Raw genomic sequence first — 25,254 nt, 5'->3', positions numbered from 1 at the left:
TGGATTGGAGATGTTTGATATGAGTCTGGAAGGAGAGTTTACAGTCTAGCCAGACACCTAGGTATTTGTAGTTGTCCACGTATTATAGGTCAGAACCGTCCAGAGTAGTGATGCTAGTTGGGCGGGCGGGTGCGGGCAGCGAACGTTTTGCTAGCGTTTAAGAGCAGTTGGAGGCCACGGAAGGAGTATTGTATGGCATTGAAGCTCGTTTGGAGGTTAGTTAACACAGTGTCCAAAGAAGGGCCAGATGTATACAGAATGGTGTCGTCTGCGTAGAGGTGGATCAGGGAATCACCCGCAGCAAGAGCGACATCGTTGATATATACAGAGAAAAGAGTCGGCCCGAGAATTGAACTCTGTGGTACCCCCATAGAGACTGCCAGAGGTCCAGACAACAGGCCCTCCGATTTTACACACTGAACTAGGCCGTCATTGTAAATAAGAATTTGTTCTTAACTGACTTGTCTAGTTATATAAAGTTTAATTTATGCTCAGTTGTGCCTTAAAAGTGCTACACCAACTGATCTATTTTGTAATCAAAGCTCGAGTTTTGAAATATAATATTGTCTGAGAAGAACAATATTGGCAGGCCAGGCATATAGCCAATATGCTGTGATAATGTATTTGGCCTACTGCACAAAGCTCAATCTTACATCACTTTTTTTTTAGGTTAATGTTACATTTTTTTAAGTCATGTTTAAAAAGAATCTGAGCAGCAGATCTCGGCTTGCTTTTTGACTTGACTCAGAAAAGGTTGGTGACCCCTGAACTAAACTATACTGTATGTAAGACATATTCAACTTTGATTACATTACCCTTTTTTCCTGTTTTTGTATTTCATTACTCATCTGTCCATGTCATCATATATTGAATTTTATGGTATGAAAAGTTCTGCCCTTAGTTGAATTGTACAACTCTTTGCATTGATAATGATGGATCTATATTTCTACATACAGTACAGTTTTCTGGTCTTATTCTTATATGAAAATGTTAATTCCCACTTGTGCAAACTCAGTGAGACTGGGTGAATCCATCAAAGATCGAGGCCAGAGAGTTCTATGGTAAAGTCAGGCAAGCTGTGTCAACAAAAAGCATGGCTGGGCCAAAGTTCACTCACTCTTCTGGGCAAAACGGCTGTCATTCCTCAGTTTCTAATTTCTCACATGCTGGGGAAGGTAAGGATTTGGAGTCCAGGTTTATTTCATAATGAGCTGATGTGAATTATGGGAAGTGGAATGCCTGGTGTCATTTTTCTAATATGTTAGTGATGAATGAACGAGTATGCCTTAAATCTTAAGGAATTGTTATGTCAACTATTGAATCAGATCCTGAAAGACATTCCTGAAAGACATTATCATGTCTGTTACATAGCAGCATGTTGTCATTGTGAGTTACTTGGTATTGAATCATTGCTGTTGTTATTGTTATTGTCTAAGGCCTTTTTTTGTGTGAACTTTATACAGTATGCGATCATATCTTTGACAGAGCCCTTTCCTCACTTCTTTTCAAGGAGTTGTTCCATTAAGTTACACTGTTGACTGTGACTTTATATCGATAAGCATGAACAATTAAATCATTAACTTTACATATACCTTATTGAGAAGGGTCTTTGATCAGTTATTGTATAGAGTGGGATAAGAAAGCGATAAGAACATAGACCACTCCACACATTTCACAATGTTGCAAACAGCACTGATATTGGGGTGTAGGTTGCTTGCTGAGTGTGCCCCAATAGGTGGGAGTTAATTTGTTCCAACTAACTGGAGCATGGAAAATCTCCTGAATGGTTGAACTGGATGTGTGCCTTGCAGTGACGGGGTAGGCAACTCACTGCTGCTTTTGATGCTGGAAATCCAAGACTGACAAATCTGTTTTCTGCAACATGAAATTAAGGCAACTTCCTGTACTTTACAAGTATGCCTGTACTTACATACATATTCAGACCCTTTACTCTGTGGTTTGTTGAAGGAGCTTTGGCAGCGATTACAGCCTTGATTCTTCTTGGGTATGACACTACAAGCTTGGCACACCTTTATTTGGGGAGTTTATCCCATTCTTCTCTGCAGATCCTCTCAAGCTCTGTCAGGTTGGATGGGGAGCGTCGCTGCAGAGCTATTTTTAGGTCTCTCCAGAGATGTTCGATCGGGTTCAAGTCCGGGCTCTGGCTGGGCCACTCAAGGACATTCAGAGACTTGTCCCGAAGCCACTCCTGCGTTGTCTTGGCTGTGTGCTTAGGGTTGTTGTCTTGTTGGAAGGTGAACCTTTGCCTCAATCTGAGGTCCTGAGAGTTCTGGAGCAGCAGGTTTTCATCAAGCGTTTCTCTGTACTTTGCTCCATTCATCTTTCCCTCGATCCTGACTAGTCTCCCAGTCCCTGCCATTGAAAAACATCCCCATAGCATGATGCTGCTACAAACATGCTTCACCGTAGGGATGGTGCCAAGTTTTTTCCAGACATGACGCTTGGCATTCAGGCCAAAGAGTTCAATCTTGATTTCATCAGACCAGAGAATCTTGCTTCTCATGGTCTGAGAGTCCTTTAGGTGCCTTTTGGCAAACTCTAAGCAAGCTGTCGTGCCATTTACTGAGTAGTGGCTTCTATTTGGCCACTCTACCATTAAAAACCTGCTTTCGCTTGATCATTATGGGGTATTTTGTATAAATTGAAAAACATTTATTTAATACATCTTAGAATAAGGCTGTAACGCAAGAAAATCAGAAAAAAAGTCCAGGGGTCTGAATACTTTCCGATTCTGGATTCTGATTTCTTTATTCTGCTGTCAGTGTTTCCCTAAGAGATTCTGAGTTGAGATTGCTGAGGAGAGTTTCTGCTCAATTCCTGAGACATGGCATCTCAACATTTCATAGTAGATTATGCATCTAATGCATCATGTTGCAATTAAATATTGAATTTGTTTTAATTGTCATAATTTGCTGTTGTACGTTTATATTATCTAGATTTCTGAAAAAATGCATGCTTATTATTTTCCCTAGATGGTCTCTTCAGAGTCCACCTGTCAGTATTCCAGGCGTTGGCAGAATACAGGCCGGTGGTGGCGCTAGAGAGCACCAATATTACCCATGGCATTCCCTACCCACACAGCGTGAGGTACAGTACAAGAGGCCACACAAACAAACATGTCCAAAAGAGAACCATTTTGTTTAACAAAGTTCCTGATGTAAACGTGTTGTGCATGTTGTTTATGTCACAAAAAAAATGCACTTTCAGTATTTTATATACTATTTCATTGAGGTTATTTCTACTGGTATCCTTTGTTTATTCATAGTTAGTATTGGCAGTTGCTAAGTATCACAGTTTTGCCTCATTCAGCACAGCCAAAGAGTTGGAGGCCATAGTAAGGGGGGAGCGTACATGTAGGATTGTCCTCAGAAGAACTTGACTGCCTAGCCCAGAGTAAGACGTCGCTGAAAGTGTCCCGACGAGACCTGCCCTATGCCATCAGTAAGGTGATACACCTGTCCACCTGTCAAGGTTTGGACAAACAACTGAAAAGTCAGTCAATTTAGTATTTTTCACTTTGAATACCTTGCTTGCCGCACTGGTGCGTGTGTGCATGTGTGTGTGTTCTCCAAGGTCTCTGTGGTGTCACCACTGTATCAGGAACCATAATAGCAGCATACAGAGCTGGCATCCCTGTCTTTGTCAACTGACTCAAAATGGCTGTTATTTAGTCAGGATCATTATAAACTGATAATAAGACACTATAAGGAGTCTTAAATCTTACATTGTCATCAATTGTACAATGTATTGCAACTGCTTCGTAATGTATCATACCTGTCTCTTTCTCCTGACCTACAGCAGGTACTCTGTCCTTGGGTCTACAGAGCGACCTGCTATTAGCTGTGCCCATCCCTGAGGAGCATGCAGCAGCCGGCCAACAGATTGAGGACGCTATACCGACTGCACTGGCAGAGGCCAAGTAAGGAATGCATTAGGCTTAAAAGGATGTTCCACTCAAAATAGAACATAAAATGATTTTTCATGTTGCCTATAGCTGAATCCCCATGTTTTTGGATATGTATTTTGCTTACTTAGGTAATTGATAGTGATATTGTGTTTTGTCAGTATCGCTATAGAGCCCCATTCACTGAGCACTTAGTCTTTTGGTTCTCATGGTCTGTCTGTGCTCATGTTGTTTTTCTGAACGGTTATTTCCTGATCTCTAGATAGCTGCTTGCATGGCTGACGTCACAGGAAGTCTCTTTATCAGAGTCTCTTTGTGGTTGCACTAACACGAGGACAAAAATTGAAGTTTCAGTATTTCACCTTAGTGACACGATTATGTCTCTGTTTCCTTCTAATTTCCCCTCTGGTGCTAAAGGTATTAGAAGAAAAGATGTGACGCCCCCTTCATCCTTCAAATGGTCAACGAATTGACCAGAGGAAAGTCCGTCCTAGCTAGTAACCTTCTCAGATCAATACCGTGACACAGGAAACTGTGGTAGAGGTAGAGAGGTAGAGAGATCATATCAAAGAGTCAGTCTCAGTGTAAGGTTAGAAATTGTGAAAAAAGGTAATGATCTGACATATTGTTGTTCTTAAAAAAGATATATATATATTTCTACATCTAACTTTATACGTCTGAACTTTTGTGTCATCATTACATTGAGGTCCCTTAACCTCATATTCCCAAAGATATCGCTCTCATACATAATTTTGCCAGATAGCCTGTGCACTGTCTGAACGAATGCAGAAGAAGAGGACTATTACTGGTCTTCACGTGAAAGAGGAAGAGAAAGATTCTGACTATCAAAAAATTGTGAGCACTAGTTTTTTTTTTTTAATCATAGGTGGTGTGAACGTGGATTTTATTGCAGTGGGGAAAACAGAAACTCACACAAGCTTCACATAGGCTTACATCAAACACACTGTACTGTATACTGTAGGCTTATGTCTGTAACATTCAGATTATGTTCATGTAATGGGTTTATTTGATTGCAGACATAACTACTTTTATATTTCACATTTGGACAGACGAATACTGGAATTGTTGGCCTTTGGTGGAGTAGGAAGGAACCTTGCTGGTTCGTTCTAATTTCATGATCTGCAAAACTTCAACTGTTTATGAGGATATGGTGTACAAATATTACATTGAGTTAAGGAAGTTTTAATGTTGAGTTCTCTTGGGATGTTTTTCCCAACAGACTCTCTGAACAGAATGGGACAAAGACCTCTGTTCATCTCAGCCATTGGAACTGACTCTCACAGTGATGCTGTACTGAACTACTCTCAGCACATGGTACATATGCAAAGAAGTTTAAGAGTGGTGTTGTGTTCTCTTATTTCAACTCTAAATCGGACCCTTAATGAGTGGTAACAACTGTTTGTTATGACCAAATGCAAAGCAGAATGAATCCCTCTCCCATAGTATTCCGGCGTGACATTAAATTGCTGCTTCTTCTTGTTTTACCTAAGAGCACCAGTGACGTCGCCAGGCTTCACGAGCAGAGGAACGCAACTTATTGTGCTGTGATGACTGAGAACGGTGACCTGAGTCTCGGATTGGGCGACATGCTCAACCGCCAGCGAATCACAGAACAGTATGTGAGTATTTCTGAAGCAGGTACGAGAGACATCAAAGTCTACACATATCACCTTGTTGTTGTTGTTGTTGATATATTTTCTGTTGTTGTTGTTGAGAATAGCACTGAAATAATAACAACTTTGCCCCGGACCAAATTGGAGGGAATGTCTAAATATTTCTACAAACAGGTGTCCCAGTTTGAGGAAAACCTTTCATGGGTTTTATCTCGTGTGTCTGTATGGCAACCACAATCGACACTCATCAATAGTGATCGATCACCATTTTTTTCACCATCAGTGTCACACCCTGATCTGTTTCACCTGTCTTTGTGCTGGTCTCCCCCACCAGGTGTCTCCTATCTCCCCTCATTATCCCCTGTGTATTAATACCTGCGTATTCTGTTTGTCTGTTGCCACTTTAGCTTGTCCCGTCAAGTCCTACCAGCGTGTTCCCTGTCCTTTCTGCCTGTCCTGATCCTGCCCGCTGTCCTGTACCTGCCTGACTCTGATTTGGATTACAACCCTTTGCCTGCCCCTTGTACTATAATAAACGCTGAGACTCGTACTATCTGCCTCCTGTGTCTGCATCTGGGTCTTAGCCGGAGCCGTGATAATCAGTGCATGTCTGTTTAATCAGGGTCCATTCACAAAAAATCTGAGTAGGAGTGCTGATCTAGGATCAGGTCCCCCCCTCTCCATATTATCTTATTCACTATGATTTAAAAGGCTAAACTGATCCTATATCAACAGCACTCCATCTCTGAGTCGCTTTATACATACGGACCCTGATCTGATAAACTTGTGTTGCAGTGTGGTATGAGCCAACTAATTCTGACAAGGCATACAATCATCTCCTGTCAGAAAGCTGGAAGGGCCTGGCCTATACCTCCCGCCACCTGGCTGAGCTGTATACCATGAATAAGACATTAGGCCTTCCAAAACCTTCAGGTAGTTGCAACACTTCAGCAAATGCTGTACTTGGATCATTTCTAATGCCTGTATATTTTTCATCACCATCCTCAGGGACAACCAACCCCTTCACATATTTCAACTATTCCAACACTATCTGATTTATTAGCCAGTCAACTAATCATCAAGCCCTTGATCATTTGAATCAGGTCTTCTAGTGTTGGAATTTAACAAAGATGTGGAAAGGCTGGGGGTCCCCATGGATTGGGTTGAGAAATACAGATCATTTAAGTGTGTGTGTGTATATGATAAGCATATGATGAATGAGATTGTGGCCTTGTCTTATGGCGGCAGTGCTGACTAGCTCTGTGGAGGAGGTTCTGAGCTGTGCCATGGTTCTCACATGCCCCCTATTGGACCACCTGCACTGTGTGGTGGTGACCCTGGGGGCCATGGCAGTGCTGCTGTGTGGTGGTGACCCTGGGGGCCATGGCAGTGCTGCTGTGTGGTGGTGACCCTGGGGCCATGGGAGTGCTACTGTGTGGTGGTGACCCTGGGGGCCATGGGAGTGCTGCTGTGTGGTGGTGACCCTGGGGGCCATGTGAGTGCTGCTGTGTGGTGGTGACCCTGGGGGCCATGTCAGTGCTGCTGTGTGGTGGTAACCCTGGGGGACCAAGGGAGTTTCTTGGTTACTAATGTGTAATTTCATAGTTTTGATGTCTTCACTATTATTCCACAATGTAGAAAATAGAAAATAGTTAAAAAAAATAAAGAATAACCCTAGAATAAGTAAGTGTGTCCAAACTTTTGACTTGTACTGTATATACAGTTGAAGTCGGAAGTTTACATACACTTAGGTTGGAGTCATTAAAACTTGTTTTTCAACCACTCCACAAATTACTTACTAACAAACTATAGTTTTGGCAAGTCGGTTAGGACATCTACTTTCTGCATGACACAAGTAATTTTTGCAACAATTGTTTACAGACAGATTATTTCACATATAATTCACTGTATCACAATTCCAGTGGGTCAGAAGTTTACATACACTAAGTTGACTGTGCCTTTAAACAGCTTGGAAAATTCCAGAAATGATGCCATGGCTTTAGAAGCTTCTGATAGGCTTATTAACATAATCTGAGTCAATTGGAGGTGTACCTGGGGATGTATTTCAAGGCCTACCTTGAAACTCAGTCCCTCTTTGCTTGACATCATGGGAAAATCAAAAGAAATCAGCCAAGACCTCAGAAAAAAAAATTGTAGACCTCCACAAGTCTGGTTTATCCTTGGGAGCAATTTCCAAATGCCTGAAGGTACCACGTTCATTTGTACAAACAATAGTACGCAAATATAAACACCATGGACCCACGCAGCCGTCATACCGCTCAGGAAGGAGACACGTCCTGTCTCCTAGAGATGAACGTACTTTGGAGCGAAAAGTGCTAATCAATCCCAGAACAACAGCAAAGGACCTTGTGAAGATGCTGGAGGAAACAGGTTCAAAAGTGTCTGTATCCACAGTAAAACGAGTCCTATATCGACATAACCTGAAAGGCCACTCAGCAAGGAAGAAACCACTGCTCCAAAACCGCCATAAAAAAGCCAGACTACGGTTTGCAACTGCACATGGAGACAAAGATCGTACTTTTTGGGGAAATGTCCTCTGGTCTGGTGAAACAAAAATAGAACTGTTTGGCCATAATGACCATCATTATGTTTGGAGGAACAAGGGGGAGACTTGCAAGCCGAAGAACACCATCCCAATCGTGACGGGGGTGGCAGCATCATGTTGTGGGGGTGCTTTGCTGCAGGAGGGACTGCTGCACTTCACAAAATAGATAGCTTCATGAGAAAGGAAAATTCTGTGGTTATATTGAAGCAACATCTCAAGACATCAGTCAGGAAGTTAAAGCTTGGTCGCAAATGGGTCTTCCAAATGGACAATGACCCCAAGTATACTTCCAAAGTTGTGTCAAAATGGCTTAAGGACAACAAAGTCAAGGTATTGGAGTGGCCATCACAAAGCCCTAACCTCAATCCCATAGAAAATGTGTGGGCAGAACTGAAAAAGCGTGTGCGAGCAAGGAGGCCTACAAACCTGACTCAGTTACACCTGCTCTGTCAGGAGGAATGGGCCAAAATTCACCCAACTTATTGTGGGAAGCTTGTGGAAGGCTACCCAAAACGTTTGATACAAGTTAAACAATTTAAAGGCAATGCTACCAAATACTAATTGAGTGTATGTAAACTTCTGACCCACTGGGAATGCGATGAAAGAAATAAAATCTGAAATAAATCATGATCTCTACTATTATTCTGACATTTCACATTCTTAAAATAAAGTGGTGATCCTAACTGACCTAAGACAGGGAACTTTTACTAGGATTAAATGTCAGGAATTGTGAAAAACTGAGTTTAAATGTATTTGGCTAACGTGTATGTAAACTTCCGACTTCAACTGTATATATTTTTTGTTTTGTTTAATAATATTTTTAAATATTATAATAATTACCCTACCAACTAACCCTATACCCATTAAATCCCATCATCTTATTCCACTACTTTGACCCTATCTGATCCTACCCTATGCCAATGACCTGAGAAGATGGGACACTACAACTCAACATACCCTGTAACTCTACTGAAGTCAAATCACGTACCCCAATGTACCTCTCTGACGCTTTCACCACAACGTCTATTTTCTGTGATTTACATTCAATTTCTGCGGTACAGTTGATAACCATTGCTATGAACGCTAAGAAGCCAACCTTACTGAAGCATAAATCACTCATTGGCCTATCCCTCTGTGCTGGCACCAATCTAGTATTCACAGGGTTCCTCTCAGAATCCTTCACCCTCGACCCATCCTCCTCTACTTTCTTCACTGCCTCAGCATACCTTCTGCACTACTTTGACTCTGGCCACCTCAACCTGCCTCTCTCGCACCCGACACTTCCGACCCCCACCAACATGGGCACCCCTACAGTTGACACACAAAACTTTATCCACCGAATCTACACAATCCTCTACCCCATGCACTCCTGCACACTTCCCATATCTTGGAATCTCCCTCCTACACACTGCTGTGACATGAGCATAAACGTTGCACCTGAAACAGTGCAGTGGATTCGCCACAAACGCTCTAACAGGATAACTGATATATCCTAACCTGACCTTGTTGAGTAAAGACTCTGACTGAAAACTCAAAAGGACTGACAGTGACTCTTCTGTTTCACCACACTCACTACCGGGTCTGCGTCGCACTAAACGGTGGGCGTCACAAACACCGTGAATCTTAAACTTCAATTACTCCCCCTTCATACTTATAGCTACCCCAGAAAGCACTCCTTTCAATGGTGCCCTATTCCTAAGAGCAAAGCAAGAAACTGATCTTCACCCAAGTTGCGTTGCACGAGGCGCTTGCTCCCTCTGATTTGAAGAAAGTCCACTTCGGGTTATGTTCCTTGACTCAACAGCACCCACCATCTTTTCCCCCCAACCTGAAACCATCCATGGGATCAGCAAAAAGGCCTGGTTCCATCCTCTTCAAAAATCTCACTCCCACTGGACCGAATGTATCTTTATCATAACTATGTCCATCAATGCAACGACACCAATCTTCAACAGATTCAAACCAATCTTCTGCCTCCCTCCGTTTTTTCAACCTCCTCTCTCTTTCCATCCAATCCTCCTCCCTTAACAAATTACCCGACCCCTTCTGAAAATATTCAACTTTTCCAAGCCAAAATGTATTTTTGTTCTCCTCGAGAGACATGCTAAGCCCTGTCTTGCAGACGGGTCACTAGGAGTAGGGGTGTTAACCCCCATGTCCTGGCTAAATTCCCAATCTGGCCCTCATACCATCATGGCCACCTAAACATCCCCAGATTACAATTGACTCATTCATCCCGCTTCCTCTCCCATGTAACTATTTGCCAGGTTGTTTCTGTAAATGAGTGTTCTCAGTCAAATTACCTGGTAAAGTAAGGGTTAAATAAAATAATAAATAAAGTACTCCCTCTACTTCAAACACACCACCAGGCCCATTCCCAGGAGAGCCGGGATTTTGTTTTTGCCGGGATTTTGTTTACCAACCACCCAATTTGAAATTTGCCCGTCATAAGTATCCAGACTGAAAGTATAATTAACTACATTTCACACAATGCATTGTTGATAGCCTCCCACGCAGCCTCAGTGCGTACTGAGCGCTTGCCCCATTCCCTCCTCCCTATTTTAACGCTAGTTAAGATGGTGGTTAGAGCGTAAAGTGTCTCTACAGATAAGAAAGAAAAGGGCAAAACATCTATCAAGCCTTTTGAATTATAGCGAAATAATAAACCTAACATAATCTAAAGTGTCTATCTATACAAATCTGGACAGTTCAGAGACATTAGCAATCCCCGCCCAATTTTGTGTGACTGTCCATTTGGAGTGGAATCCCTGTAATACGGACAGGGTAAGTGGCTAGCAAGCTAGCCCAAACTATTATTGTAACTGTCTGCTACTGATTTCGTGGCAAAACAGCATTAGCTCCATGGTTGCATAAACGAATTGATACATTTTCTGTGTCAATGCCATCCTTTGCATCGTTGTCTATTTGTGGATTTAATGAACTGTCAATGGTTTACTGTGTCGGCGTCTGTTAGCTAGTAAACTAACGTTAGTAGGCCGCAGCGGCTAGCTAGCCAGGTTAGCTAACTGCGAATGCCAGCCTAGATTCTGAAGTTAGCTTGTAGGCTAATGTTAGCCTATGAGCACTTTCGTTGGTTAGCAAGCTGTCACTTTGTATTCACAAGACTTCATGTCTTGTGAACTTTGGTTAACTATTTATTCAACCCAACATTAAGTGCATGTCCTTTTACTCGTCGACTTGAGTCTTATATTTTGTTTTAGCACCTGAACGGCTTTGGCTAGCTAATACATAATGTCATGCCGCGAACTAACATTAGAGAATCATTGCAAACCATTAGCAACATGCTAACGTTAGTTAGCTATCAAGCTGGTTGGCATAGCTAGTAACTATCAGTCAGCTGACGTTTGCTGCTTGCTTGTACAGCTGCATCAGAGAGCGGATAGGGGCGCGAAGCCCTTCGTATTTAGGCTGTAGTTTAGCAACGGATTTTGAATTGCAATTCAACCAACACGTATTACCCTTGTAGCTAACGTTAGCTGGCATGTAACTAACGTTAGCTGGCATGTAGCTAGCTAGTTTGACGACATATTTAGCCTACTTGCCATCAATAACTAGCTCTGTTTCAGTAACATCCAATTTGCAATTTACATCCCAGACAAGCGCAAACTCATCCTCAACAAACCCCAAGATTCGATAGGCCTGTTTATTTGATCAACCTGTGATGTAAAACAGTTGACAGCTACAAGATAGAACGCCCTCCTACTGTCAAAACACCACCTCATTTGTTTGTGACTTCCACAAGCCACTACTTTGTAACAACTGCTAACACAGGCAGAAGATATTGATGAGCCTCATACCATTTAGCTTAGGCTACATGATAATAGGACATCTCGCTTTACCAGTGCTACTAACTTAAGTGAGCAGGTCCGGTTTAGGCCTACATTTTGCATTGACAGTAGTGTGTACTCTTCATGTTCTCCATTATTCACAATTTTATATACTTCAGAAATACTCCAAATAGAGTTTCTGAGTAGCAATTGTGTCCATCTCAACTTTCTATCCTCTCATCCCTTACTACGCTCCTCCCTCCCAGCCCGTGACCAGCCGTGACAACTGCTCCCCCTCGCCGTGCCATAGGATGTCCCACAGCCCCGAGATAAAGGACGACTCCATGGAGTGCCCTCTGTGCATGGAGCCACTGGAGATTGACGACGTAAACTTCTTCCCCTGCACCTGCGGCTACCAGATCTGCCGCTTCTGTTGGCACCGCATCCGCACAGATGAGAATGGCCTCTGCCCTGCCTGCAGAAAGGTATATAACCTATCTTACCCCTAACCCTGGCCCTTACCTTACCCTTCCGCTGGCACTGCCTCCACACAGACAAAAACAGCCTCTGCCCATCCTGCAGAAAAGTGAGGCTGGCTGGCGGGTGGTGCTGTCAATAAACATAGGTGTTATGCAAATGTTACATACAATATAGTAGAATATTATTATTCTGCTCTGCTCTCAACTCTCCCCAGAAGGATATACAGTGCATTTGGAAAGTATTCAGAACCCTTGACTTTTTCCACATTTTGTTACTTTACAGCCTTATTCTAAAATTGATCAAATATGTTTTCCCCTCATCAATCTACACACAAAATACCCCATCGTGAAAAAGCAAAACTGTTTTTTTGAATTTTTTACAAATATTAAAAATAAAAAACCGACACCTTATTTACATAAGTATTCAGACCCTTTGCTATGAGACTCAAAATTGAGCTCAGGTGCATCCTGTTTCCGTTGGTCATCCTTGAGATGTTTCTACAACTTGATTGGAGTCCATCTATGGTAAATTCAATTGATTAGGCATGATTTGGAAAGGCACACACCTGTCTATGTAAGGTCCCAAAGTTGACAGTGCATGTCAGAGAAAAAACCAAGACATGAAGTCAAAGGAATTGTCCTAGACCACCAATCAGGCCTTTACGGTAGAGTAGCCAGACGGAATCCACTCCTCCATAAATGGCACATGACATCTCACTTGGAGTTTTCCTAAAGGCACCTAAAGGACTCTCGGACCATGAGAAACAAGATTTTATGCTCTGATGAAACCAAGATTGAACTATTTGACCTGAATGCCAAGTGTCACGTCTGGAGGAATGCTGGCACCATCCCTATGGTGAAGCATGGTGGTGGCAGCATCATGTGGTGGGGATGTTTTTCAGGGACTGGGAAACAAGTCAGGATCGAGGGAAAGATGAACAGAACAAAGTATAGAGAGATCCTTGATGAAAACCTGCTCCAGAGTGTTCAGGACCTCAAACTGGGGCGACTGTTCAACTTCCAACAGGACAACGACCCTAAGCACACAGCCAAGACAACGCAGGAGTGGCTTCAGGACAAGTCTCTGAATGTCCTTGAGTGGCTTAGCCAGGAGCTCAGACTTGAACCTGATTTAACATCTTTGGAGAGACCTGAAAATGGCTGTGTAGCGACTCTCCCCATCCAACCTGACAGAGCTTGAGAGGATATGCAGAGAAGAATGGGAGACACTCCCCAAATACAGGTGTGACGAGCTTGTAGCGTCATACCCAAGGAGACTCTTCGCTGTAATCGCTGCCAAAGGTGCTTCAACAAAGTACTGAGTGAAGGGTCTGAATACTTCGATAAATGGGATATTTCCATTTTATTTAATACATTTGTAAAAATTTCTAAACATGTCTTTGCTTTGTCATTATGGGGTGTTGTGTGTAGATTGATGGGGGGAGCAATTGAATACATTTTAGAGTAAGGCTGTAAAAGAAAATGGTGAGAAATTATATGGGTTGGCAAATTTTACGAATACACTGTACCTACGTACAGGTGAGCTTACCTATCTTTCTATCTCTTCCCCCTACTATCCAGCCGTACCCGGAGGACCCTGCGGTGTACAAGCCACTGTCACAGGAGGAGATTCAGAGGATAAAGAACGAGAAGAAGCAGAAGCAGAACGAGAAGAAGCAGAAGGTGACAGAGAATCGGAAACACCTGGCCAGTGTCAGGGTGGTGCAGAGAAACCTGGTGTTTGTGGTCGGGCTCTCTCAAAGGCTCGCAGACCCAGAGGTGAGACAGGACGCGTACACACACACACACACACACACACACACACACACACACACACACACACACACACACACACACACACACACACAGGGTCAGGGTGGTGCAGAGAAACCTGGTGTTCGATTCCACGATATAAGCCTCCTACATAAATATAGACGTGTGTGTGTGTGAATTGGGGGTTGTTGTTTTTTAACCCTCTCTTTTATAAAATGACTAACCGGTTTGTAGTTTTTCTTTTATGCAAATCTTGAGGCCCCCTCACACCCAAAGGAAACGCTGGCATACCGAAAATGAAGATATTTAGTGAATTTCCTACCTAAAATGTCAAGACTGCTGCCACTTACATAGGCATACATTTTATGTCTATGCTATGGGCTGACTGTGTGGCTATCCCACGGCTGGATATGAGAAACACGGCTCTTTGCCTAGGGGTAAATATGTGGTCCTCTGTAGCTCATTTGGTAGAGCATGGCACTTGTAACGCCAGGATAGTGGTTTAGATTCCAGGGATCACCCGTACGTGAAGTGAATGCATTGCATGACTTTAAGTCTCTTGATAAAAGCGTCTCTCAAATGGCATGTATTATTATACTTTTTTTTAAATATATATATATATATATATATAGTTAAGGTGGCAAAATTCCAAGAACATTTGCCAAAATTCTCAGGTTTTCCAGAAATTGGGAATCCTCCAACTAGGATTTCTGGAAAACCTGAGTGTTACTTGGGTGTTGTTTTAAGCTAAATGCCATAGGTTTCTTGTTCTATATGAAATACATTCCATGTGATCTACTATCCCATTCCCTTTACAGTTAACCCATGCATGCTTGTTTGCCTGGGCAATGTTTTTTTGCTGCTTAAATGAGCTGTTGCACATAGAGTACATAGTTTTATCGTAGATTACTTGACGTCCACAGATGTGGGTGAAGATCAAAATAATTTAGAACATTGTTCTAACACACACACACACACACACACACACACACACACGCTAAATCTAAGTCCCCAGCCCTCCACTGTGCTTCAACCATAACCTAGTTAATGTGAGCGATATAGCATTTCATCTCACTATTCTCTTACTTGATCATATTTCTGGTCTACTGACCTAGCTATATTTGTTTTCCCTCCAAACTGTATTTATACAAATTTGTTTGTGAACAATTTCCCATAATGCTAGAGCATAGTACAATCATCCCTCTATTTGTCTCTGTTTCTCCACAGGTTCTAAAGAGGCCAGAGTATTTTGGGAAGTTTGGGAAAATACACAAGGTGGTCATCAACAACAGCACATCATATGCAGGTTCACAGGTTAGAGCTGGTTCTATGTGGCTCAGTTGAGTTAAAGGCACGGTTGTGGGTTAAATTCCAGCAGAGATCCCAAACCAAAAATATTTACACTGTCTACTGTAAATCGCTTTGGATTAAAGTGCCTGCTAAGTGGCACATCATAAGATGTGGGATTATTGTGACACGGTTTCCCGAAACGTTGGTACTCTTTCGATACCGGAACATGAAAAAACGGTTCGGTGTTAGAATTTGTTACTTCTGATATTTCTGTCAAATGTCTCACGTCGTCTACTGATTGAGAGAGGGGAGCTAACACGATGCTGGGCTGCATCATGTTCGCTCCCCACTCATGCTGCACAGAAGTGAACCCATTTGAATAATGCAACACGGCATGTAGAAATGTTGCAACTGCAAATAACTGTTCACAAAACGTGGTCCATTATAGGCTAGAACACTTTACAATACATGAAGATACCGGTAGCTTCCAACTTTGTAGGCTAGCTTTCCTTGCTAGCTTACAGCTGAAGGTAACATCAGTTCACTACCCTAGTACTTTGTTTGAGATATTATATAAACATAATGCAAAATATGCTGATTTCAAGGCTAATTCTCACCAAAAACCATAGTCATTGCCCAAAACTCGTTGTTTCCTCAGCATCACATCTCTCCAGTCTCTCTCACTGTGTGTAAATGATGTCATTAGATCTTAGTACTCACTTTTATAAAAGAGATTGGTTTCTTCTATGCAGTTGATCACTACAATAAAATAATTCCCAAATGGAAGGGAATCTTTAGCCCCATGATATCACCCAAAACATGCTCAATAACAATAATAATAAAATGCAACACACACACACACACACACTCCTATTGAATATGTATTCACCTGTATTGTGAATAGGCCTAGGCATTGGCCTATTCTTATTTACCCAGTTTATCAATAGAGATTTACCATTCAAATAAAGGATTAGCATTATGTTATGTAGTTTGTTTTTACCAAAGTCAAATTGATCGTATGATTGTGTAATTGATTCGTTAATGCACACGCGGCTGTCTCTGAAAAATCCACCACGTTTCTAATGATATTGAACTCAAACGATCTGTCTGGTTCAAATGCCATCCTGTGGCTTTGGCTAATATACCTTTATGCCGTGGTTTCGTTTCGGTATTGACTATCGCGACACTAAACCTAGTATCGAAGTCCAAATGATGTTATCGCGACAACACTATGTGGGATTGAATTCAACAGCAGGTGATTTCCTGTCAAATGTAAATATGGAGAATGTGACATGAACTACCTATTTTACATTTTCACTGTTTTCTGATCCAACAGGGTCCCAGTGCCAGTGCTTATGTCACTTACATCCGCTCTGAAGACGCCCTCAGAGCAATACAATGTGTGAACAATGTGGTGGTGGACGGTAGAACACTCAAGGTGTGAGACTTAACATACAGGAACAGACATTCAGGGCCAGTTTCCCCAGACACAGATTAAACCAGGTCCTGGATAAAAATTCTCAATGGAGAAATTCTACTGAAGGTGCATTTTAGTCCAGGACTAGGCTAAATCTGTGTCTGGGGAAACTGGTCCTAGAAGTATTTGTTGACTTTTTGTAAGGAATGCTATCAAATACTATATGACTGCTGACTTGGATAAGAATATTACGCAATAGATTAGAGGGAACCTCAGCTGAAGAGAACATTCAACAGAATGTCATCACAAGTACATTTTCACTGAGCTTTCTGTATGTTTTTGTATTGCAGGCTTCTTTAGGCACAACAAAATACTGCAGTTACTTCCTCAAAAGCATGCAGTGTCCCAAACCAGACTGTATGTATCTACATGAGCTGGGGGATGAGGCGGCTAGCTTTACGAAAGAGGAGATGCAGGTAAACAAAACATTTATTCTTCCTGTCTGTGTGTTTGTTGGTGGGCGAATAGAGATGGCAGATAACTTGACGTCGTGTATTGTACTTGGCCTGGGTGTCAGTAGGCCAGGGCATATGTGTCCTATGATGGTGACCAATCCAGTTTCTTCTCTTGGATCAATAAAGTTAATTCCTTCAGATGTAAGGGATAGGCCTGACTGTTTTATATATTCTTCCCTTTAGAGATTTTTTTTGTATCTGCCACAATTTCGTATTCTTACTTCAGACGTCCGCATTACTGTTTCTTGAATCTAGCCTGGTCCCAGATCTGTTTGTTGTATAGCCAACTCCTATAGTCGTTGTATAGCCAACTCCTATAGTCGCTGCCATACAGTTGAATTGAGTTGGTTGCACAGCGGGAGCATTGTTATTATTCTCTGCTAAAATGACTTCATGTAATGTTTGTGTCCGCAGGCCGGGAAACACCAAGAATACGAGCAGAAACTACTCCAGGACCTCTACAAAATGAACCCCAGCTTTCTACAAACACCAACGTGTTCAGGGGAGAAGTCAAAAAGCAAATCTTCAAATTCTACACAAAGGTACATTTTGGTGTTTTGGTTCTCCACTCTCTCTTTTTCTTCCACGCAGCATCCCTTGATTTGACGACATTGACCTTATTTGTCAGGTAGATCAGGTTTCTAATTTAATTGCTGGTTGTTGTGTGGACCAGGGTTTCCCAACCTCTGTCCTGGGTCCCCCCCCCCCGGGTGCACGTTTTGGTTTTTGACCTACCACACTACACAGCTGATTCAATAAACCGACTCATCAAGCGTTGCTGCTCTGAATCAGCTGTGAAGTGCTAGGGAAAAAAACAAAACATGGACCGTGGTTGGGAAACCCTGGTATACACAATGTATTTGCATATTTCCTTCTTGCAGTTTCTATTGTGTGCTTTTATTGTGAGACCTTGGGTGAGTAAGATCCATTGATACATGTAATAAATACATTATTTGAATGGCAAATAAACCTGATATGATTTGCCTTTACCTCCCTTATCTCACCTCATTTGCTCACATTGTATATAGACTTATTTTTCTACTGTATTATTGACTGTATGTTTGTTTTTACTCCATGTGTAACTCTGTTGTTTTATGTGTCGAACTGCTTTGCTTTATCTTGGCCAGGTGGCAATTTGTAAATGAGAACTTGTTCTCAACTAGCCTACCTGGTGAAATAAAAAAATATATTCAAAAGAAAAGTGAAACTTCTCGCGCAAACCCAAAAAAGCAAATATTTGCACTGAAGGCTGTGGCACTAACAGCTAGAACACCGCAGGCCACAGTTCTCTCTCCAAGTCTTCCGCACAACATCTCTCTCTTCCATGCTGACCTCTTGTTTTTGTCAATTTCTCAACACAGACCCAGCAACGGCAAGGAAGGGTGGCCAACACTATCGGGGTATGGTGGCAAACTGGCCAATGGGCTGTCAGAGGACAGGAAATCTCCTCCGCTGCTAGACTGCTGTCTGGACCCAGAGGTCATGACCTCAGACGGGTTAGGACTTGGCCTGGGGCCGGACACAGGGATGGGGTCTGGCCAGGGGGCTGCCCTGTCCCCCTTCTCTTCTAATTGTGACAGCAACGGGTAATATATAGTAGTACATTAGTGGGAAATGGGGATACCTAGTCAGTTGTACAACTGAAATGTCTTCCGCATTTAACCCAACCCTTCTGAATCAGAGCGGTGCGGAGGGCTGCCTTAATCGACGTCCACGTCTTCAGTGGGTTAAATGCCTTGCTCAGGGGCAGAACGACAGATTTTTTTCCTTGTCAGCTCGGGGATTGGATCTAGCAACCTTTCGGTTACTGGCCCAACGCTCCTACCCGCCAGGCTATTAGTCTTATATTAGTGAGGCTGGGCTTGGGGCTGGACACAGGGATGGGCTCTGTCCCCCTTCTACTCCAATTGTGACAGTGATCCCGTTATTACCGCGACAGACATAAAGGCTGGCTGGAGTCGAGCTAAACCAAGCTGTACTGAGAAGACAAGGTTACACATTCACTATAGTTGCTGAAAAGGGAAATGTGAACAATAGAGTGAACTGAAAAGGGTATAACTCACAGGCCAAACTGGCCACCTTTTTTGGTCCCTTTTGTCAGGCCATGAACTACACAGCTGCGTAGTCTGATGTTGGTCTGTTTCTGTTTCCCTCTAGTCCCAGCGACAAACCTCCGGAATCAATAGGTATGGTGAATGGAGAGACTTTACAACAGGTAAGAAGACTTTTGCTACCTTTAGGTAATTTGACATGAAGTAAAGTATGTTTTAATCATTTGAATGTCTTTTCAAGATTCTTATAAATGTATAGATAATGACTTTATTACATGTAGTACATAGGATGGTATTAGAGAAATAATTTTCATATCTATCCAGACTAGACTGTTTCTTCCCTGAGCCATTTTTAAAGGCCCAGTGTAGTCCAAAATAGGATTTTCCTGCTTTTTATATATATTTCCACACCGAGGTTGGAATAATACAGTGAAAATTATGATAATGCCATTTTAGTGTAAGAGCTGTTTGAAAACACCGGCTGAAATTTCAGCATGTTTTGGTGGGATGGAGGTTTGGCCTGCCTGGTGACATCACCAGGCGGTAAATTAGTTATAGACCAATAAGAGTTCCAAACCCCTCTGCCAATAACAGCTAGTTTTCTGCTCCTCAATCAGACCACTCCCAGACAGTCCTAGCAAAATTAGTGATTGGGAAATTGCTCTTTGCTAAGAAGCATTTTTAAAATTTATTTTGGACCATTTTTATTGAAAACAATCACAGTAAGGTACTTAATTGTTACCAAGAAATTATTTGATATTGACATAAAAACAGCTGCATTGGTTGGACCTTTAAAAGATTTGTTTTCATTATGAATTATTATTGTTTACAAATGTTAGACATTAACGGTATCCCCCCCCACTAATTTCGTCCCCTTACTCCTCTTTCCCCCTCCCAGATGCCTAACCGTGAGTCCCCTTCCCCTCCCCCGGGGCTGACTAAGCCCCCCAGCAGTCTGGTGGTTCCCATCACTGTAGCAGACCTCACCGCCCGCTCGCCCTTCGAGGGGGCTGCTGCAGAGTCCCAGTCCCTGTTCTCAGACAACAGTAACTTCAGACACCCCAACCCCATCCCGTCCGGCCTGCCCCCCTTCGCCAGCTCGCCTAGAGGGGGATCCGACTGGCCCATGACCCCCGAACCACAGAGCCTCTTCGCATCAGGTGGGTTGTGTGGGGCAGAATCACGGAGATGCACGAGCGCACACACTCCGTCACGGTTAAGAGACAATGCTTCCATTAACAATGCAGTTTCTGCTCCACTGTTTGAACCGTGTGCCAATGAAAACAAAAGTTACACACTTGTCTCTCCTTGCTGTGGATTTATTTGACTAACGTTTCAGCTAAAGAGTCTTCATCAGGTTTCAAACCAATAACCACTTGCTAACTCTTCCATCCTGCTCTCCTCAGACACAATACCGGTCTCCTCCTCCACAGACTGGCAGGCAGCCTTCGGCTTCGGCTCCTCTACTAAACAGCAGCAGGACGACGACCTGGGCTTCGACCCCTTTGACGTGACACGGAAGGCCCTGGCTGACCTCATTGAGAAGGAGCTGTCAGTCCAGGACCAGCACAGTCCTCTGGGGTCCCCCAGCCCCTTCGGCCTCCACCACCCCGGGTCCCACCACGGCCTCCACATGCCCCTCTCCAACCCCAACCATTTCCCCAGCAGCATTGGACCTCCACCCCGCCTCTCTCAGCTTCACCACAGGCACATTTCTAGCTCCTTTAGTTTCCCTGGTTCCCAGAGTCAGAGCAGTCATCATGGTGGAAGTCAGGCTGCCCAGGCCGCTGCAGCTCGGCATACCTGGATGGGCATGCCTCCCTCGGCACGCAGCAATAACCACCTCCTCTCACACTTGAACCACTCGGTCAATGCTGGAGGAGGACATAGCAACTTCCTGGACTTGAGCATGCCTCCTCAGCACCACAGTCACAATACAGGGCTGGGAGGGATCCCCATGTCAGGTAGGATACCCTGGGTCTGTTTTCTGGGAGTGTCGGGGTCAGTTATGACCTGTGTCAAATGGAATTGACCCTAACCCTGGTTGAGTCGGGTTTAGCACATCTGTTCAGTATGAACGTACAAGCATTGAATGTCAAAACATATGTAATCGTTTTGATCATTTCATATTGACCTTGCGAGAAACATTACATGCAGATACATTTCTGTGTTTTGGCCTGTGAAGACTTACAAATCTATATTAAATGTCTTATCTACCGTTTATCTTTTTACAGAAGCAAAGCAGCACTCTGTATGTTCTCACTTATCTCTAATGAAATGTATTTTTTCTCTGCAGAAAACAGCAGTTCTATAGACGGCCTCAATGTGAAAGAATGGCAGGACGGTTTGAGAGCTCTCCTCCCCAACATCAACATCAACTTCGGGGGTCTCCCCAACTCCTCCTCCTCTTCCTCTTCCTCCTCTTCCTCCAGTATGAACCACATGGGGGGTCCTGGGGGGCTAAACGGGCCAGGGGGACTCTCACACAGTCTCAGCTGGGACGGTACGGCCAGCTGGATGGACCCAGCTATCATCACAGGTAGTGAGTAACTTTAAATGTGTTTATTATAAACAAATGTATCTGTATTGTACTGCACTGTTTCCCAAACTCTATCCTAGTGATCCCAAGGGTTGCACGTTTAGTTTTTTGCCCTAGCACTGCACAGCTGATTCAAATTGTCTGTAGATTCTGGTTGGGAGTGAGATCATCTACTCTCTCCATTCACCTCTTTCTTTCTCTCCTCACCTCAGGCATCCCAGCCTCAGCAGGCAGCAGTTTAGACTGCCTCCAGGAAGACCAGAACCCTCCCCACTGGCTCAAATCCCTCCAGGCCCTGACAGAGATGGACGGCCCTGCACTGCCATCACTCCCCCAGCAGCCCCAGAACCAGCAGCACCAGTCCCTCCACCACAGCCACCACCATGGCCTCCTAGACCAGGCTGCCTCACACCCACACCTCCACCACAGAGCAGGCTCTGGTTGGGCCCCCTACCTGCCCGGCCTGACCCAGCCCACACACCCCAACCCCAGCCAATTCCACAGCCCTCCCCCAGGCTTCCAGACAGCCTTCAGACCCCCAGGCCAAAGCGCCACAGAGTTGCTACAGAGCGCCGCCGCCGGGGACCGCCACTAAACTAAAGACAGATTACAGCAGACTACCCCCAACCCATGTCGTAATCCCGATCCCCAATGCAATACAGATACAGTACACACACTAATCTGCAGATTATCAGATTATGAAAATGATTAACAAAATAACAAGGCTTTCTTTTTCTTTCTCCTTCCTCCTTTTTTTCTATTCTAAAGGCCTATTTGTTTGTTTCGGTTTTCATGGCACATGACATGAATGACCTGTTAACCCTTTTTGTCTGCTACTGACTGACCCCACTGAGCTCCAGTAGTCAGGGTCGTCTTCAGTAGGATGCACCGTAATCAAACGTTTTCAAACGGAAAATGAAATGGAGCGTTTCTTATTGGGCAGATAAGTCCATGTAAGTCCCTCACGGTTTTCTGTTTTCTTTTGTTTGGTGCATAATGAACACGACCCAGGTGAATTGTTTGGGATCAGACCGGTGCTGACTACTCTGAGCTTCACGTGGAGTCTGTCCGTATGATCTAGATGAGCACAGAGAATAGGCGCAGTGATACATTTTGTGACACCCAAGACGATAACTCCAAATGTACAGGAATCAAGATTAGCTAGCTTGAGTCATTTTTAAGAAGTACATTTATGATTAAATATGAAACCTATAGGTAAATCGGTGTGAAAAAAGTGAAGTCACGATTACTCTTTGAGAATGAAGCAACAAACTGAATAGTGAATCTGCTCTTAAAGCTTTGCCCCAAGGGCCCTCATCCTCCCCACTTTGAATAAAACAGGAGACTGAATGAAACGGTTAACACTCAGTGCAGAGAAGCTTTAAGGCGAACTGTAACTTTAAGGCAATGATACCAAATGCCTTAGTTTAACTGATTAAGAGGTGGGATTGAAAATCTTTAGAGAAAACCATGGTTAAAAATGACTTCAGGCTTGTTTTAATTGGTTCAGATGACAGAAAATGATGCAGACAGATGGATATAATGTTAGGATGTGGGATTTTAAGGCACAGCCAAGCCAATCTGCTTCGGGTTCCCTGTTAGGCAGGGTCACAATGGTCACGTTCCAGGCTGACAATATTGCAGTCACGGTGCACTCGCAGCAGCCAATGGTCATCGACTTTGCTGACCGGTGTCAGTATGCTATATCATATGCGGATAACTGATTTGCTATACCTGATTAACTAGTTAGCTGATACAACACCTTGTGAGATATAGGCATTGTGAGATCTGGCATGCAAATGCAATGTAGTCTGCCTGGAATGTACCCCAATGGCCTGTCTTGTACAGGTCATTAAAACCCACATTCCCTTTGGGGTCAGGGGTCATGGTGCCCCATCCTGTAGTAGAGGCAAGATTCAGTTCAACCTCTGTATCAGAGGATGGAGCACTGCCTAACTGGGGGACTGACCGCCGGGGTTGGAAGAATAATAATTAGTCTCACGACTATTCTCAGATTGGAAGAAGAATAGGCCAAGTGTCAAGATACCAGACCTCAGCACGTTACATGCTAGTTCTGGGGAAACTAAGAATGGCTGGAGTGGAGGCAAAAAATGAAGAACAATATTTAAAGGAGAACACCCCAAAATTATATTTTGATATCATTTCATTAGTTGATTGTTGAAGTCCCAAAATGTTTTGCATGGCAGCAATCAAGTTAAGGTGTTTAACTTTCAAAATACAGAAATACAGCTGTTATGATGCTCTTTTTATCATAAGATGCTACGTTTTGCGTCGTCATATGAAGCAAAATGCATCATTCCGGCTGTTTTTCTGTATTTTGAAAGTTTGGGACTATATCAGCAATGGACTGAATGTTTTGGGGTGGAATTTTACTTTAAAGACTGTTGGAGGGAAGATGTAGTCTAATAATGGGACATCCTAAGATGTAAGGTTTGGTCTGATACACAGTGCCACTGTGTGGCAACTACAGTAGCTAAACCCTTATCAGGAAAGTCACAAGAAGGCCCAACAGATAAATGATGAAAAGGGTTGATGAAAAGGCTTCCTAGATGTCCTGATATGCACCTGTGGAAAAAGAGTGAGAATTTAAATAACGCAATGCGATATCGGAGATTGTGTGAAAGGAAGGTGCTAGAAGACGACACAAACAACGGCTAGCAATTTAATCCAAGGAGCGCTCTGCCTTTCTCTGGGCCTTGAGAATGAATAACCTCCCTTCACAACCTTTTATTTTGAAGTCTTAACTCTTAACTTAAAACTTAATAATATCTACATCTTTATCTCTCTCTTTCTGACTCGCTCTCTTTCTCTCCTGCTATCCCCTATTAAAACAGTATTCACTAGCAACATGAACTGATCCAGGTGAAACCAACAATCAGTCATACTACTGTGGTTTTTAACATGATGCTGAGATATAAAACACATTGAGGAGCTTAAAGGAATTGAACTGTCCACTGCCCGTCTGGAAAAACAAACCTTAAATAAAATGAAAAACCCAGTGCTCGAGTTGGCTCTTTTTGTTGTTTCAGAGATTCACACTATCTCACGTTTCAATGTTGTTTTTTTTCCATTCAAGTTCAAGTATTACACAGGCTGTTCTAAACTGTTCTAACTTGTAACACTGGCTATATCAACAACTCCCAGAGTCTGTTAGTTTCCTGGACACAGATTAAGCCTAGTCTTGGACTAAAAATCTATGTCAATGGAGAATTTCTATTGAGCTATCTTTCTAGTCCAGGATTAGACTTGATTTGCA

The 25,254-nt window shown here is 43.1% G+C and overlaps 1 protein-coding gene across 14 annotated transcripts in view; it reads left to right on the top strand.

The window, feature by feature from the left end:
• The window catches only part of LOC145861074 (CCR4-NOT transcription complex subunit 4), a 29,566-nt gene extending 4,570 nt beyond the window's left edge, over nucleotides 1-24,996 (top strand). The window contains exons 1-21 of one of the 14 annotated variants that reach the window (XM_082962473.1): nucleotides 1,101-1,175; nucleotides 2,994-3,108; nucleotides 3,331-3,462; nucleotides 3,820-3,940; nucleotides 4,343-4,422; nucleotides 4,657-4,780; nucleotides 4,996-5,045; nucleotides 5,166-5,260; nucleotides 5,437-5,565; nucleotides 12,180-12,398; nucleotides 13,974-14,171; nucleotides 15,393-15,479; nucleotides 16,792-16,893; nucleotides 17,223-17,348; nucleotides 17,802-17,929; nucleotides 18,749-18,973; nucleotides 19,545-19,602; nucleotides 20,337-20,598; nucleotides 20,845-21,402; nucleotides 21,735-21,980; nucleotides 22,190-24,996. In XM_082962473.1, coding sequence (XP_082818599.1) covers nucleotides 5,180-5,260; nucleotides 5,437-5,565; nucleotides 12,180-12,398; nucleotides 13,974-14,171; nucleotides 15,393-15,479; nucleotides 16,792-16,893; nucleotides 17,223-17,348; nucleotides 17,802-17,929; nucleotides 18,749-18,973; nucleotides 19,545-19,602; nucleotides 20,337-20,598; nucleotides 20,845-21,402; nucleotides 21,735-21,980; nucleotides 22,190-22,572 — 2,802 coding nt within the window. In that variant the 5' untranslated portion in view covers nucleotides 1,101-1,175; nucleotides 2,994-3,108; nucleotides 3,331-3,462; ... (3 more) ...; nucleotides 4,996-5,045; nucleotides 5,166-5,179 and the 3' untranslated portion in view covers nucleotides 22,573-24,996. Of the gene's footprint in view, nucleotides 1-1,100; nucleotides 1,176-2,993; nucleotides 3,109-3,330; nucleotides 3,514-3,819; nucleotides 3,941-4,342; nucleotides 5,261-5,436; nucleotides 5,566-10,639; nucleotides 10,910-12,179; nucleotides 12,399-13,973; nucleotides 14,172-15,392; nucleotides 15,480-16,791; nucleotides 16,894-17,222; nucleotides 17,349-17,801; nucleotides 17,930-18,748; nucleotides 18,974-19,544; nucleotides 19,603-20,336; nucleotides 20,599-20,844; nucleotides 21,403-21,734; nucleotides 21,981-22,189 lie in introns of those variants that run through there. The other 13 variants (XM_082962474.1, XM_082962471.1, XM_082962465.1 and 10 more) reach the window with 13 other exon arrangements.
• The last annotated feature ends 258 nt before the right edge of the window (nucleotides 24,997-25,254 follow it).

The sequence above is a fragment of the Salmo salar genome, chromosome 16, assembly GCF_965601325.2.
Source record: "Salmo salar chromosome 16, fSalSal1, whole genome shotgun sequence".
Classification (NCBI taxonomy): domain Eukaryota; kingdom Metazoa; phylum Chordata; class Actinopteri; order Salmoniformes; family Salmonidae; genus Salmo; species Salmo salar.
Note: the sequence above shows the minus strand (reverse complement) of the source record. Positions and strands in the feature narration are given on the sequence as shown.